General features: G+C 34.9%; 1 protein-coding gene across 1 annotated transcript in view; it reads left to right on the top strand.

Moving 5' to 3' along the window:
- LOC122794685 (lipopolysaccharide-induced tumor necrosis factor-alpha factor-like) overlaps window positions 1-18464 on the top strand; it is a 355606-nt gene that overhangs the window by 239092 nt on the left and 98050 nt on the right. Inside the window, exon 3 of the mRNA XM_044063313.1 lies at window positions 15273-15429. Within this exon, the coding sequence (XP_043919248.1) occupies window positions 15273-15429 (157 nt within the window). The remainder of the gene's footprint in view (window positions 1-15272; window positions 15430-18464) is intronic.

Genomic DNA, 18464 nt, shown 5'->3' with positions numbered 1-18464 from the left:
AAATTCAAATATCATTAGGATTTTGAATAAATAGTCCCAATTTAGGGCATCAAAGGCTTTCTCTATATCTAAGCCAATTATGTGTTTATTTTCTTTATTAACGTAATCTATAAGAGAAATTATCCTTTAAATATTGTCATGTGTGTGTCTATGATATATAAATCCAGTTTGATCATTATTTATTGTTTTGGATAGTGGTATTTTCTTTCTGTTAGTTAATATTGTCATAAATATCTTATAGTCATTATTTAAGAATGATATAGGTCTGTATGGGGTACAGAGGTTTGGGGATTTGTTTTCCTTTAGGATTGGTGTGATTAAGGAATATCTCCAAGAGGGCATTATTAAAGCTTGTGAATGAATTTCTAATAGAATTTTATGGAAGAGGGATAGTATCTTTGATGGAAAAAAGTTTATATAGTTCCATAATTATGCCATTTGTACCTAGAGCTTTATTATTTTTACCCTCTTTTATTGTATCTGTAATTATTTTTTAGGATATTGGTGCTTGCAGATCTAGTTTTAATTTTTCTGGTATTTTTTATATTAGAACATTTTTCATCTAGATTTAATTGAGCGATATGTATATTTTCTTTTTGGAAATGTTCCATATAGTGATTTCTATAGGCATCAAGAATGTCACCTATATCCGAGACATTTTTCCCTTTCTTTTCATGGAAGATACTTTTAATGTTTAGGTTTTGATTGTATTTTGATTCTTGTGGATAAATTTATTTGGGAGAAGTGGCCAAGGTATTAATTTTTAGTTTTTTTCTAAAGCTAAACTAGTTTAATGTATTAGAATTTCATTGTATTTATTGTTTAATACTTCTACTTTCTTTTTCATCTCCAAATTATTTTGATTTTTTTCAACTTTTACTTACAAAAGTTTGGATTGTAGATCTAATAATTCAGAATCCCATTCTCTGATTTTTTTTATACCAAGTTAGGGTTTTACCATATATGTAAGATTTTAATGAGTCACATATCATTAATTTATTTATCTCTGTGGTGTAATTAATATCTAAGAAGAACTGTAATTCAGATAATAACCAGGGTTTGAACTCTATAATTTTTGTTATATATGCTGGAATTCTGGAGTTAAAGATCAATGGTTTGTACCCATTTCTAGTCTTACTATTAATGAATTGTGGTCTGAAAAGGGGCAGGGAGTGATTGAGAAATTAATGATTTTTAGAGTGTAAGTCATGGGCAGCAAATATTTTATCTATTCTAGTCTTAGTACCAAATCTGTGATCTTGATGGGAAAACAACAAAGATTTATCTTCTTTAAATTTACTATACATAAATGAGACTACAAGTTTTCTGAAATTTACATCCAATGTTAGTGATAAACATATGAATTATTTAGATGTTTTGTTAGTAAAAAACATAGAATTACAAACATTTGAGTCTTCTATATACAGAAAACCAACCTTCTCTAACACATATCTCCATTTCAGTAGTGCCCACCCCTTTTTCACAGAAGAAGGGCATTGTCAAAGGCCAATTTATCAGGGCCTCAAGAATGTGTAACACTGATGAAAAATTCTCTGCTGAAGCTCAAACGCTAACAAAACTCTTCTCTGAGAGAGGTTATCCGTTGACACTAATAGAGAAAATGTATCAAGAAGTTTTAGAAGGAAGAACAGGCATATATAGCCCACTGCTGGGCACAGTGTTAGAACCACCAGACTTAGCGAACCCCATGCTTGAAGCTAAAATGAATTCCCCTGCTTTTCAAACTATTTTTAGTTGTACTTTTAATAATGAAACTGATCAATTAAAGAAAATGGTTAACAAATACTGGCCCATCCTGACTACAAATGATGATACAAAAAAATGGGTGCCAGAAAGACCGATGTTTGTAAATGCAAGAAATGCCAACTTGAAAAATATGTTTGAAAATCAACCACCAACACAACTTGGTAATAAAGGTGGTAGGATTGGTACATACAAATGCAATGGTTGCAAACAATGTTCTTATATTGTTGAAACTAATGCCTACTATATTAAATCAAGAAAATTTACTTTAAAACCAACATGTTATGGTAACTGTGGGTCAAAAGGCATTATTTATTTAGGAATTTGTCAGGAATGTGAGAGTTTTTACGTAGGCAAATCTGAAAGAGCATTACGTAAAAGAATTTACGAGCATATGTATGACATTCGGAAAAAGAAAGAAACGAATGCTTTTGTCAAACATCTCACCAACTGCCCCAAAATGACATTAAAATTTTTAGTTATTGAACAGGTTCCCCTTAATCCTAGAGGGGGAGATTGGGAAGCTACTATTGAATTTAAAGAATTGAATTGGCAACTTAGACTAAATGCATCAAAACCCCCAGGACTTAATGAAGCTATTAGTATTTCAAGCCTCCTTAAATTAAGAAGGGCAAAATTATAATAAAAAATCTACAACATTTTAAATAATTATTTATTGAGCTTTGATAGGGATTAACTATGTATAATTTATTATTCTAAAAATCTTTTAATTAAAATAAAGGGTTCTAAGAGTACTTTTGTATTCAACTTATATATTGATTTCACAGATGAAGTTCTACCCAATTCTAACATAACAGTGTATGTTCATTAGGGGGGCTAAAGTTTTTTAACCAATATGCCAGATACATTTAAAGACAAAGATTTTTGCATTAATAAGTTTTTAGTAACTACGATTATACTCTCACAATTAATTTGAATGTATTTATTATATTATATTTTATTTTATTTATTATTTTTTAAAAACCACTGACTTATTTCTAATCAATTTTAAACAAAACAACAATTAATTGACAACATATTTATATGGTAGATAACATCTATAGTTAACATCTTTAATGTCTATGGTGATTCTTAGTATAAGCTTATTTTTGACATATTTATTAGGTAATTAACAGATATTTAATATTTATTAATTATAATGTATCTAATATAATAATAATATTTATTCACGTATTTATTAATATATTTTACTATATTCAATGGACATTTTTAGAATCTATTGTACAAGTTTTAATTGATTTCTTAGTTTAAAGGTTGCTCACTGCCAAAATAACACCATAGCACCGAAGCATTAATTATAAACACTAGAATATAATAACCTTCTTCCCAGCAAGATGAACAATAAATTGTCCAATTTCATAAGAATTTTTAATTTAAGGCTTCAATTCATTTTTATTAAAATTTAGTGGCGAAAATTTTAAGGATTAATAATTATTAGTTCAATATACCAATATTTATAAACATTTTCTATTCTTCTTATGGTTTCAGCAGGCACGAACAAACATTTAGTGGTTTTGCGATCGCGTGTGCATGGCAATACACATTATAACCGTAGAAATGGTTGTACTCAGTCTACTAATAGAGTATTTGAAATAATGGGAAATAACACAAAAAGATTGCAAAAGAAACACTAATTGTTCCTTGATCTGCACAAAACTTAATATTTATTAGTTTTTTCGGCTCAACTATATCCGCTGTGGATAGCATGGCAGCGGAGTTGCTTACACAATAAAACCTTTTATAAAAACACAAACAAGCGCAGAAGAGCCTTTATAGTAACTAAAAGAATAGATGTCAGTTTTTGCATATTTTTACACATGATATCAACAATTTACACGTATAAATAACAGTGAACAGAAATCAATATGATGAAAGTACCTTAAACAACTTCCTGATGAAAATGTATTGGAATTAAATATCTATAAATGTGATTCTTCTTTAAACAGAAATGAAGTTCTGTTCAGCAAATGACTTAATGGGATTGTTACAACTGTTTTAATTGATTAATTGTCTTACTAACACTGTATTTAAGCACACAAAGAACTTTAGGTAGTTCATCTTGAAAAAGCCCGTCATAGGAACGGGTGAAAGAGCTTGATTTACTTTTTGCTTTTCTTTGGATTTTACTACTAAGAAGTGATTAACTTGTTGTGCATTTTTAATTGTTGGTTCACAATAAAGGATCATTTACTTTCAACGGAGAGGTATTTTATTCCATTTCAAGACTTTTAAAGAAGAAGTTTATTGGACTTTGGTGCTTCTGCAATTACTTTCTTGTTGATTATTTGGGACCTAGTTCGTGTTTATTGTCATAAATATCTTATAGTCATTATTTAAGAATGATATAGGTCTGTATGGGGTACAGAGGTTTGGGGATTTGTTTTCCTTTAGGATTGGTGTGATTAAGGAATATCTCCAAGAGGGCATTATTAAAGCTTGTGAATGAATTTCTAATAGAATTTTATGGAAGAGGGATAGTATCTTTGATGGAAAAAAGTTTATATAGTTCCATAATTATGCCATTTGTACCTAGAGCTTTATTATTTTTACCCTCTTTTATTGTATCTGTAATTATTTTTTAGGATATTGGTGCTTGCAGATCTAGTTTTAATTTTTCTGGTATTTTTTATATTAGAACATTTTTCATCTAGATTTAATTGAGCGATATGTATATTTTCTTTTTGGAAATGTTCCATATAGTGATTTCTATAGGCATCAAGAATGTAACCTATTTCGAGACATTTTTCCCTTTCTTTTCATGGAAGATACTTTTAATGTTTAGGTTTTGATTGTATTTTGATTCTTGTGGATAAATTTATTTGGGAGAAGTGGCCAAGGTATTAATTTTTAGTTTTTTTCTAAAGCTAAACTAGTTTAATGTATTAGAATTTCATTGTATTTATTGTTTAATACTTCTACTTTCTTTTTCATCTCCAAATTATTTTGATTTTTTTCAACTTTTACTTACAAAAGTTTGGATTGTAGATCTAATAATTCAGAATCCCATTCTCTGATTTTTTTTATACCAAGTTAGGGTTTTACCATATATGTAAGATTTTAATGAGTCACATATCATTAATTTATTTATCTCTGTGGTGTAATTAATATCTAAGAAGAACTGTAATTCAGATAATAACCAGGGTTTGAACTCTATAATTTTTGTTATATATGCTGGAATTCTGGAGTTAAAGATCAATGGTTTGTACCCATTTCTAGTCTTACTATTAATTAATTGTGGTCTGAAAAGGGGCAGGGAGTGATTGAGAAATTAATGATTTTTAGAGTGTAAGTCATGGGCAGCAAATATTTTATCTATTCTAGTCTTAGTACCAAATCTGTGATCTTGATGGGAAAACAACAAAGATTTATCTTCTTTAAATTTGAAAGTATCTATAAGATGAAATGATTCTGCCCACTTGTTTAAAGCTTTTGATACAGCAGACGTACTCAGCAGTCTTTTATTTGGAGTTTCAGCAATATCAAATATACAATTAAAATCTCCTCCTAATATTAAGTTACGTTTATAATTATTGCAAATGAAATCCAAGTGTTTTAACAGTTCCTGTTCCAATGCCTGAGAACCAGTATAGATTGGCTAGCATCCATATTCTGTTATTATATTTAACTATCACTAATGCCATAAGGCCTTCTTTATCTTCAGACTTATAAATGATTTCTGGGTTAATCACATTTGTTTTCCATAAAATTGTTACCCGCTTTTGTCTTTCTCTTATAAGTGAATTGTGCCAATATCATATATTCCTTAGGATTTCATTTTTAATTGTCATTTGTTTTGAAATGAGTTTCTTGAAGGAAGACAGTTTGTGCTTTGTTCAGTTTTAAATATTTCAGTAGATTTGATCTCTTGCTAGGATTGTTTAAGCCATTGGTATTTAAAGATTATAAAGTTAAATCCATCTTAGGTTATTTAGACTATGTATTTTGTGTTGTATTGTGACTATTAAACATTTTCCTCTGATAACTATAAAGTATATCTTTGAGCTTTTAAAGGAAATTATCAGTTTTATACTTTGAATGTTTACCAATAAAGTAATGTTTAGGTCAGCCATACTAAAAATGTTTTTTTGTGAAATAAATTTAAATTAATAAATGTTAACAAAACTAAGATTCACACTAGCCAGGGAATGAAAATCATTCCTAATCTGATGGATAAACCTACATCTATCAGATTATCACTCATACCTTGACAATCTAGAATATATAAGCTCCAGAAACTGAATTATCATATGGAGAATATTTGTAATAGGAATAAGCAATATTTCTATTATTTTGATCAGATGTAGTACTATTGTAGATTAGACAGAATTCTAATACAATATAAATAACTACTTATTGTATAAGCAATTAATATTTACATGAAAGATAGATGACAAGCAATTCAATCATAGTAAAGTAGGATGTATCATATATTAAACCTCAATAAAAGAATATAGCGCACAGTTATTTAACATATTCACCCTTACTGATGAAGTCTTTCAAAACGTATTACTTAATATAAATAGATGGTAATGATATTTATAACTAATATTTATAATACAGTGTATTTTACTGGATATATCAGAAGTTATATTTTATTGTTTGCCAGCATTTAAGTAATCACTTTGTTGCTAACTTACTTAAAACATCAAGTTTGTTTTATGTGAACATTGATGAAAGTTAGTGCATTTTAATTATCAGTGCATCCCTCTTCCCCCATTTCCTTCACATAAGGATTTTCATATCTGTCATTTCTTACTATAAAATGAGTGAAATTATGGCAACATTCTATTTTGTATAATCAGCAAAGGTTAAACTGAGTAATTATTGTCAATTTAATACTATTTGTTCAGAATGTGATTGTTACATTCTGTAACATTCCTAGTTCAGATTTCTATTATTTCCCTTGAACAACTTTGTCAGTTTGATGTCATGTATAAAACATTGGTTACCTTGATAAACAGCTTAAGTATTATGTATGGTCAAGATGGGTTACAAAACCACAATTCAAGTTAAAGCAATTATATGACTTGTTATGCACATTTACTTATATGAGAAAATCATCATGCTTCCCCTTGATGTTCAATGTAGTGTATGTCATTTATGACAAGTTAAGACAGTAGTGTTATTATACACAAGCCCATGTTATTAAATCCTGTTTTTAATATCTAAATTCAGCAGACTGCTTCATCTTATATGATGATTATATATTTTATGTCTAGATGTACTAAAATCATAAATTACATAACAATTGTGTTTTTTTTTTTTTTTTTTTTTTTGGCTGTTGCTTAGTTATTTGAAAGACCACAAGCTATAATGCTTATTCTTATTATTAGCTCCTTCCATGCATGTTTCTACAATCCATAGACTTTAAATTGAGACCCTTCTAGTTGTTATATGTCCATCCTTACATACACACATATCAGTACTTCAAGCATGGGCAACAATGCCCATCCAGTTTTGCCAGAATACTATTCACTAGTTCATGTGGTGTGTTTCCAGTCTGTTCTTAAAATATCCAAACCAATATTTGTCCTGTTCTATTTTACCAGCCTGTTTCATGCAGTGGCCACTCTGCCAGTGAACCACTCAACACACCTTCCATTCCCACAGATATTTCCATGAAGGAAATCTGATGATTCTCTAGCACTTCCCAGCAACCCCAAACACCCCAGAATCAGCTATCCCCATATGCCCAACATGTCCGAGCAAGCTCACCTCCCAGACCACTGTAAAGGGTACTGCACAAAACCAAGTGCTCTTAGTCTTTCACAATAAGTCAGACTTCCACTCTTATGTAAGTCCTTAATGTGTTTTGACCAAAATACATTTTAAATATAAAATTGTGCTTATTATTATTTTTTTTATCTTGAATCAACTTAATGAGCTAAACAAAGTGTTGGGAGACCATCAATATGTATACATGTGGTTTAAAACAGCCCTTTTATTATATATATATTTTTTTTAAACCAAAAACTTCATTGCCAAGAATCATCTCAGAGGCTCCTCAGAGCTGTTAAGCATTATCGTCACGCTGTTTCTGTTACCATAGCAACCTGGGACAGTCTGTTTTTGTTAGTGTGTCTGAGTTCTGCGTACCGGAGGCTTGGGGTGCACCAGTAGCAAAGCGTTACATCACTGCAACTTCAAGGCTAAATTCCCTCCCTTTCAGCAAGGCAGCAGCCAGGAAAAGAACGGAGAGCAAACAGATAAAAAAAAAAAAACTCCCAACAAGCCGCCACAAAAAGAGATAACACATTCTTCCAGCCATCCCACCTCTTACTTAGCAGATGTATAAACAAACTATTCTCTGCCAAAATATCCCAAATCACAGTTTTATCTACCCCTTTCCCCTAGACCCAGGCTAAAACACCAAATGTCTCTTCCTAATACACAAGCGTCAGTAAACCTTGATCACAAGCCACAACCCACAGCTTCCCGGAGATGAAAACAGCAACATACAACAGCTGACAAACACAGCTGCATCCACACACACCATGTCAGGATAGATAAAATAGCACTCATAGCTGTGATACCTGCCATAATTGATATTAACTATATTTAGACAGAATAATGACGACATTTGTACTAAGAACTTGCTACTATTATTTAACCAGGGTCTATATTATATTCTTGAAAGCTGACAATGTCGAATCTGACATTGTTGGCATGAGAATATTGAATGCTCAGAATCTCGAGCATGTAAACGGAAATCTCTGTAAGGGGAGATTTCCATTTACTGCAATGTAGTGCGGTCTTGGAGTTGGTATATTTAAGTATTGGGGGGTGTGGGGGGTGCAGGTGGGCTTGTACTAGGGTAAAAATTTAAAATTTTGATTTTTCAAAGTTACGGAACTTCGACAATATGGTGTTGACCATATTGTATTCAATGTTCCGTAACTTCAATGTTATAATATAGACCCTTTAACCAGGATATACATGGCATTTCTAAATCATGCTTTAACTGAAGAAGGCATTAGTCTCCATGACAGCATTTTTTTTTCAAAACGCTCTACTGTTACTGCTATTATATATGATGTTAATTTGTTACATTTGTGTCTGAGCTCTGATGAATGGTACCTTGTTGAATTAGTTAATTAATTACTTAAATTATTATAAGTAAAATCAATGAAAAATTAACCAGATATGTATTCACTGAGTTCAAGTAGGGGAATAGAAACTTCTATGTTTATATTATTTGTTGCTTTGTTTGGATTATATGTAATGTAAATAGTAACCCTTCTTGACCTACCTTTGTTTGTGAAGAATTATTGGACTCTTTGAACATTCTGAATAAAGCATTACTGTTTCTCAGTTGTTTAAGGAACCCTCCTTTTTTAAAAATAAAAACAGATGACAAGTGATGTACCATATCAGTTGATAGTTATTTTTTTTGGGGACAGCTATCTTGGAATCAGTTTTTGTTTCTTCTTTCTAGCATCAGTCCAAGGATTTGTTTCTTTTATTCTTTTAAGAGTAGGAGCCATCATTTAATTTCTTCTGAGATGAATACTATGTTGTTGTTTTTGATGAGTATAGTAGCTTCTTCCAAGTGATTAAAGGTTCTCATCTCATTGGCAAAAAGTATTTTTATCTTGGCTGGAAAGGCCAGCTGTGCTTTAATGTTTTGTTTCAACAGTTTTATTATTGGCCAGACTTGTTTCCTTTGTTCTATTATTGTGCAAGAATAATCATTCTCAAACCTAATCAGGCTTTGATTGTATTTTAAGATTGATTGTCTCCAAGCAGATTTTAATATTTGTTCCTTGTCCAGAAATGAAAGAAATGCTATAACTATGGATCTAGGTGGAGTATTTGTTGAGTTAGAAGCAGGTTTCCTCTGTGCTCTCTTTCAAGTCTAAAAATTCAGGAATCCAGGTTAAGAATGAAATAATGTCTTCTCCTTCATTGTTTTCATGCAGACCAAAGATTCTTATGCTGTTTCTCCTTTCCCTGTTTTCTAAGTCATCTATTTTGTTAAGCAGCCATGTATTCTGTTTAAGCAGAAATTCTTTTTGGAATTCTTCCTCTTTGAGTCTCCCTTCAGTGTCATTTAGAGAAGTCTCTATATTAGTTATTTTGTATGATGGTGCCGTAATAGTTCCTTAAGAGTATCGGTCTGTTTTTGAGAATTTAATTTGAGGTTTTCTAAGTCATTTTTAAAGCCATCCATCATCAAAGATAGTTCCTGTAAGGTAGATGTCATGAATTGCAGTTCTTATTTCAAAGCAGAATCTAGATGAGAATTCCTTGACTTGTTCATATTCAGTGACTCAATATATCTCCACGTTACTTGACAGGAAACTGTTGCATATCTCCACCAAAATTGATATTTATGTAGTTTAGTAGTTTATCTATAGATTTCTGACATTTTAAACTTGAAAATAATAAAATGTTCCTATATTATTATACTAGTTTATGGAGCTTTCAAAATTCACTGCTCTCAGTTGGCCATCTAGGCTCCGGCCCCCCCCATAGAAGGACTTTCTGACCACAGTGACAATGGGGTGGTTGAAGGAGAGGTTGCGGTCAGTCTGTGTCCCCAGATCTCTTATAACCCCTTCAGTGTTCAGTGGGCTACCATCAATGTGGTAATTAGTGGGAACTGAGGTTTTCTCAAAGGGAATGACTATGCATTTTTTGTTATTAAGCTTAAGGCCATGGTTTTGACACCATTCATTGGTCTTGGTGAGGCCTTTCTGTAGGATGTCTACATCACTTAGGGAGTTAATAATGCCTCCCATGTTGCCATCAGTTTGCAACCCACCTAGTGATTTAGGGACTGATGTCTAGTTTGGTGAGTCTGTCAATATTTCCTGAGTTGCGAATGGTATCAAAGGCCTTGGCCAGATCAAGAGAGGCTGAATGAACTGCCTTGACCTCATCCACAGCTCTGGTGACTGACTCAAAGAAGTCAACCAGGTTTAGCGGGCATGATTTACCCTTCAGAAAACCAAATTACATGGGATCCAGAGTTTGGAGATTCTCTATATCCTTGTTAATTAGGTCCATGATAACGCACTCCATAGCCTTACATATCAGACTCATCAGGTTAATGGGGTGATCATTCCCAGGGTCTGTAGTCATTCCCCCTTTATGGAGATGGATGACTGTAGTAGTGCACCATTCTGTAGGGACAAAGCCTGAGGTGAGTCTGTAATTAAACAGGGTGCACACTTTGTAGTTTATGTAGAACACAGCCAGGGATATTGTCGGGTCCCATGGAAGCTGTATTCTTGGGCTTGCACAATGCAGCTTTAACCTGTGTTGCAATAATGCTGAGTGCCTGGCATTCTTCTGGTGTTGTGATTGGTCCTTTGTGGGGGAGTGGTAAAAGTGGTACTGAATCTGTTGGCCAGTATGTTGGCAATATCTGTTGGCTCAGTATAGGAGGTACCATTGTGCAGTAACTCAGAGCAAATCTAGGTATTGTCGTGGAGATTCTTGATGTAACTGTAGAAGGCTTTGTGGTTGTTTTTAGTGTCTGCTGCAATTCTGCCTTCATAGCTAGCTTTAGAGGTTTTGATGAGGGATCGCAACTTTTTGTTGAGGCTAATAAGGGAGTTTTTCCAGTCTTGGGACTTCACCTTTTTCTGCAACAGCTTCTTCCTTGTGTTGTAGCATTTGTTAATGGACCACTAGATTGGCTTCCTTTCTTTGGAGGAGAGCATCTTGTTTCTGTTGGGAATGGCTAGTTCCATGCATTTATGTCAGTCTTCGTACAGTGCATTGGTATATGATTCAGCAGTCATGCACCTATTTTTTATTTGCATGGGTGCCGTTAAGTTAGCCACCTCTGTTTTTAGGAGCCCAAAGTCAGCTTTGCAGAAGTTTTTCATAGTGGTTACCTTTGCTGGTGGTGTGGGTGAGATGTGGATTTCCATTGTAATTAGTTTGTGGTCGTATCTAACCAGGGAGGAATTGACTGTTGGTGTTGAACAACGGTTGCCCATGTTAGTAATAATCAGATCAAGGATGTTGCTTCCTCTAGTGAGGGTAAGAATGAGCTGGTCCAGTGCATTGGAATTAATGAATTCCAGGAAGCGCTGGGCAGGTATATTAGTGCATCAGTAGTTTTCCCAGTTGACAAAGGGGTAGTTGAAGTCACTCAGTATGAGAAGTTGGGTTGGACCCTAATAGTTTCCAGGGTGCTTAGGAACATGGAGTGAGAGTCTTGGGACATGGTTGGGGACCTATAGCAGGCTGCAACCTGAATTGCAGTCTTACCTACTGTTAGTTGTACCTGAAGTATCTCCTGTGCGTTATGCTAGTACGGAGGTGTGCATATCCTTTATGAATGTGGAGACGCCACTGCCTCTGGAGCTTCTGTCCATGTTCTAAGGCTGAAAGGTGTGGAATGAGTTATAGCCTGGTAGCTCAGGCATGCTTTCTTCTTCTTTAAACCAGGTCTCCATTACAGCACAAATGTTGATGTTCTCCATTTTGAGGAAAGCTTTTAGCGAGTGCATCTTCAGATTTAGACTTCTAGCATTGAGCAGCATGACCCTCAGATTGCATTTTGTATAATTGTTAAAGTGGTAATTTGGTCTTTGGAACACTGCCTAAAAAGCCACTATAGAGGTGGCAAGAGCCTTAGCCAGTATCCAGAAACCTAGGTATGACAGATGCAGGCCATCTCTGGCAAAGCATCGTAGTCTGTCAATTGTGTCATCCCAGGCAGACAGATACTGGATCCCCTTAGAATGACACCAGAAACTTAGCCATTTGCTAAAGTCAATCATTTTCTGCTTGTATTATGGTATCATTCTGGGTGATGGTAGAATTCTGCTCAGGGCTAGGGTCATACTGCCTGGGCCACATAATCCGAGACCTCCTCCATGTCTCCTTTTATGTAGTCCAGGGAGGTGCATCTCAGGTCATTCACACCCACATGGACAATGACAGAGTCATACTTGTACCTGTTGTGTAGTGACCTGAGTGTGTGTGTTGTGCTGGTTGTGGAGTGACCTGAGTGTGCATGTTGTGTTGGATCCTGGCACCCAGTAGGCATCTGACTGTTGCCTTCTCCTTATTCAACCTAGTGAGTGGGACATCCAGTGTGCCTCACTATCGAATCACCTATGATTAGTGTACTGGGCAAGCTGTTTTGCCTTAGGGGCTTAGATTGAAGGGCACACTGTGTAGGTGAGCTATGTGTCTTGTGATTTGTGCTGTGTTGTGGTGGTCAAGTGCATTTCTTATTTGGAGGTCTCTGCTGTTTGGATAGATTTCTATTGAGAGCCTCCGTGAAGGTGGGTGTGTGGTTTGTGTTTTATGTGAGAGCTGTGATGGTGGTTGTTCTGGAGGGCAATGTGTTCCATGTGGTGTGGTGCAGCTGTTGACCTTCTCCTCTTGACCAGCTATTCCGGTCTTGGCTGGAGAGTACGTGTGTTCCAGTTTGGATATAAAGTGCATCTCACACAAGTCTGAGTGTTGGGAGGTAAGAGGAGCGAGTTGTCTGTGTCCATGAGGCAGTTGCTACATCGCCTCAGAATGCCCAAGCTCACCAGGTTAATAGGAGAAAGCATAGGGAACTGACCTTTAGACATGCCAGGAGGGATTGTCATTATTAATAAGTACTGGAGCTGTTTCCTTATAGGACGTTTAGTGCTACAATAATTGCTACAAGAAGCCAGATGATGTGCTAGGTGAATAAGCTAGTTAAATGCAAGAGAAAAGAGAACTAGCAAGATCTAAGGGAAAAAGTGAAGAGCAGACTTTCTGGCTCCGGTAACAGTATACCTTCGCTTAGTGGCGCTGCACGGCATGCAAACCCATGCAAACACGGGCTTTCAAAGCAAAAAGATAAAAGGGAGCTAGAAACCACTCTTCTTGTGTTAGATAGGCTGCCTAGTGCTTACCACTCCCACTGATAAGCTGAGAGGCTTCCCTCTAGCACAGAAAGGTCTGGGGAACTCAGAAACTACAATACAGTCCTGAATACAGCAAATGTGTATCTGGACTACTCTAGTAACAGGAAAGGTGGGAAAAAAAGCTAGAACTTTTTTTTTTTACTATAACAGTAGCAAACTGATTTTAAACAAATTAACCAACAAAAAGCTCAAAACTGAGCCCTGTTCGAGCAGTCTTCAATCAGACAAGTTCTAGCTGCACACTCCTGCCGCTAGGGTGCAGAGGAACCTTCTCCAAAAAAGTTGGCCTGGATTAGTGCTCAAGTTATACAAACAAAGCTAGATTCAGCAGGTCTGAATCTAGTTTATGCTACAGCAAACAAGGCACACCAATTTCAGAAAAATAAACTTCAAATAAGCAGGCACAATAAGCCTTTAACCAGAAATTCCCAGCTCAGAAGAGCAGCATCTACCCTCTCCTCCCACAAGAGTGCAGACCACAAACCGTCTTAATGTAAAATAACTGGCATAAAGCCCAAGTGCTTAAACTAGAACTAAGACACTTAGAATAACAGACACTAAGCCTTCAATCAGCAACTCCCAACTTAGAAGGATGTAAGCTACCTATCCTGCCACAAGAGTGTAGACCACAAACCTTCTTAATGTAAACAGCTGGCCTGAAACCCAAGTGCTTAAACCAAAAGGCTTAGAATAACAGTTACAATGTAATCAGGCTACTAACAAGCAGTAATCAATGCAGCAGAATAAATGCAATTGAGTACTTTTAAAAATAGGCAGCAAAAGCAACATAAAGTAATAAAGTAGGAATAAACAGAAATACAGTAAAAGCAGATGAATAAAGTGCATTTTTTTAGTATTGTATTGTTTAATCTGGTGGTATTGTAGTACAGGTATGGTACAGTACTGTGGTATTGTTCATTATAGCAGATGAAATATAATCCAATTGTGCAGTCTAGCCATATTGACCAGTCTGATAGTATTGTGCAGTATGGGTATTGTACAGTACTGTGGTATTGTTCAGTATAGCAGCAACAGCATAATCCTATTGTGCATTCTGGTGGTATTGTGCAGCCTGTTGGCATTGTGCCATAGTGTTATAGTACAGTACAGTGACATTGTTCAGTATAACAGGTGCACTATGCTCCTGTTGTGCAGTATGTTGGTATTCTTCAGTCTGGTGTTATGGTGCACTAGTGGCATTATACAGTCCCATGGTTTTCTGTACAATGGGTGCAGTATAATCCTATTGTGCAGTCTGATGGCATTCTGCAGTAAAGTGGTATTGTGCAGACCATGCATAGTGTGCAGTATTTGCACAGTTCGTAGTGCAGTATTGTTCAAATTACTGCTGTGTATCTTTTATCTCTATCTAACAAGTACTGAATACTTTTTCTTCATTTAGAATCATTATGGGTTTTATAGTCAGGAATCAAATACCACAGACATGGAAGCAATGCAGAGCAGTTATGACAGCACAGTTGTAGATTTTAGAAGCACACAAAGAGCCTGTTTGTCATTGTCCTTGGTGATAAATGGCAATGCATTAACTGGTTATATTCACTGCATTTATTAATCTGCAAAACGGTTACTAAATAATCCTTTTCTGCTTTTGTTTAGTGAGAACTCAACCGATTCTTATTGCTGCCCCAGTGGTCTTCAGAAATATCCCACTTCAGATGACATGTCCTTCCTGTAAACTTGGTATAATGACTGAAACTGTTTACAAATCTGGAGGATTGGCTTGTTTTATGTGTGCCATGCTTGCTATTGCTGGGTATGTAAAAACAGTCAGTTTAACCAGATACACATTTAGTTCAAAAATATTTATATTTGACATGAAGTCTTAACAAGAAAAACTAACTGTATTTGGCTTTTACCATTTCAATTTCAAGATGGCAACCACTCCACAGTGAGACAGGAATAACTCACATATTGTAAGACCATTTCAATGAAGCAAAGGCAGGGCGTGTGTGAAATATTTTTTTTCTTTGATGAATTTAGTTACGTGGCAAGGCTGACTATAGGCTTTAAAACTAGAATGTTATAACGACACTGTGCATATCTTTGTTTCATTTGCAAAAGCAAAGATCTATTCAACATCCTTATGATTGTAGACCCCATTATGTTTAACATATTTGAAACTTTTTTTTTCACCATTCAAAGAAAACAAATAAAAAGAACCTATCGACAGAGAAACAACCATGTGGGATACAGAAAGTAGTTACTTTTAAAAGGAACTTTCAGTAAGAAAAATACATATTTTGTTCTATGCACTTTAAGTGAAAATAACATTCTTTGTTTACCTAATTACATCTCTGTTTTTTGCAGTCTCTCTGTTGATTTATCACTGTGTCTGTATTTCTCTCAGTTTATGTACATACACATATGGGTGATTAGGTCACATTGACTAATATTCCCAAAAATGGGCATGGGTATTTGCTGGTGATAAGTGAGCTGAGGACATGGCATACTCTGACCTATACTAAGGACCCATACTAACAATTAAAGGGGTCTATGTGCCTCTATTGACCAATGTGTGCACACCATAAAGCCCATCGGCCATAAGTCAGTAAGCTACCGGCTACCCGGTGTCAATTTGACCAACTTACATTACCTTGGATACCTCTTTCGAGTGAAAGTTGGACATTCAACCTGCCAAACATAAACTAAGGATTGCTGCACTCAACACAGGTTCACTGGCAGGAAGCAGCTTGGAAGTGGATGACATTATTGTAAGGAGGAAGCCGGACATCCTGTTCATTTATTTTTATTTATTTATGTATTTGCTTTCACTTACCAGGTTTGTTTGACTGGCTTTAGTAAAAAAAAAACCTTTTCAGAAGAAGCCAGGTAGAAAAGCTCAAACATAACACAAACATTTTTAAACCAACACTCAGTAATAGACATGAACAGACATTAAATAGTATAAATGAACAATTGCACATACTTTTGCTAATTAGATTGCAGTCATATGAAATAAAGGCAGCCATTGCAGTATAAAAGATATTTATGCATTAGTATATGTTGAACATTGAACACTTGAAGAGGTCCATTAGTGAGTTTGTCAAATAGATAATAGATCATGTGATTAGTGCTTAGAAATTCAAAGAAATGCAGGCAAGGGAAGAAATTAGGTAAGGCAAAACATTTAGTATTGTAGTTACAACTTAGAAGTACAGAGGTGGGATGTCAGCCTTGTCACAAAACTAGGTATATGACTGGGAGATGCTGTTAAAACTATTCAGGTTTTGGTGAAGACTGGTTGTGGGGCCCAGGATTCTGAATGAAGAGAAAAGGTTCAACGATATGGCAAGTTGAAGATAACAGTGGCATTTATCCTGGAGATATATAGGAACTGAACCATTGATTTGCTAGATGACGTTTTAGTTGTGTTTTAAATGAGTGTGCATTCTGAGAAGATTTCAAGGGCAGAGGGACATGGCTACATTGTTTAGCTAGATTATTTAAATATAAAGATTCAGTGGTGTATTCAGTTGTTACAGTTTACTGCAGATTTGATTATTTTATTATAACTTTGCTGATATTTGGACATTTGCGAAATTTGAAGATTGGAGAAGCATATAGGAGAAATGGCATTGAGAAACGAGAGTCTTATGTGTTTTGGCAACATCTGAGAGGTAAGTTTTTGCTCTGCATAATGTACCTAATTTTTGATGAGATTTTGTTTTACCCATGCATGGTACATAGTGGTAGAATTTCAACTATAATGACACCCAGTAATTTCCTATGGCTTACTTGTTCTATCCTGGTGTTGTTGGCAGAGATGATAGTTGTTTTGGTAGAGATGTGTCTTGTGGTAAATGTCAGTAATTAAGGTATTTTTAGGGTTTAATTGTAATTGTGAATTATTTAACCATAATAAGGACTGCTGTGTAAGATCTTTGGTTAGAGAGAGAGATTTGGCAAAGCAGATTATGGTTGAATCATTGGTGTACTGAACTAAGGTATTAATTTTTGTAACAGTGTAGAGATCATGGATGAATAGGAAGGAAGGTATGAGACCTAGTATAGATCTTTGAGGGGCACCAATAGTTATTGGCAAGAAGATGGAGAAATCATTTCTCCATTCCATTGCTTTTACACTGTTAAAAAAATGTAGCGTTGAAACCATTGCAGTGAGAAGTTGGTGAGCCCGAAGGATGACGGTTTATGACTGGAGACAGAATCAGAACTTTTGATAAGTCTTGGAAGATGGCAGAAACTAGACTTCCAGTATTTCTATCAATATTGATAGAATTAGCAATATTCAATAAAACAGTTGTTGTGCTGTGATGTGAACACAAGCAGAACTGGGTTGAATACAGAAGCTGGCTGCCTACTGGATAGCTGAGAAGCTGTGTATGAATATATTTTTTCTAATGTTTTGACAGGGGAGATAAAAGGGCAAATTGGCCTATAGTTTAAAGGATCTGTACTGATTCCATCAATGTGTATTACAAAATGAATGATTTTTTTCCAAAGCAAGGGGACTTTATTTTCATATCTGGTTCAATTTATGAGAATTGAAACTGAATATGCATAGCCTCAGCTGCTATGTTAAGATATTTACCAGGTAGATTGCCAGGGGCAGTTGTAGTGGGCTTCATTATTTGAGAAATGATGAATCAGGTTATTTTAGTTGGGATATCAAGAGCTGTCTGTATAAAGTGGGTATTGACTTGGTTGTTTGTGGCATCATTTTGCTTCTCTCAGTTTGGTTTTGGCTGTGGAACTTTTGGATTTTTGTTTTGGATTCTTAATGTGCATATTTTAACTGGCTAAGTAACAGATTACTTATCTTTGCTGATG

This window comes from Protopterus annectens, chromosome 2.part1, assembly GCF_019279795.1.
Source record: "Protopterus annectens isolate FY-2018-M chromosome 2.part1, PAN1.0, whole genome shotgun sequence".
NCBI lineage: Eukaryota > Metazoa > Chordata > Ceratodontiformes > Protopteridae > Protopterus > Protopterus annectens.
Note: the sequence above shows the minus strand (reverse complement) of the source record. Positions and strands in the feature narration are given on the sequence as shown.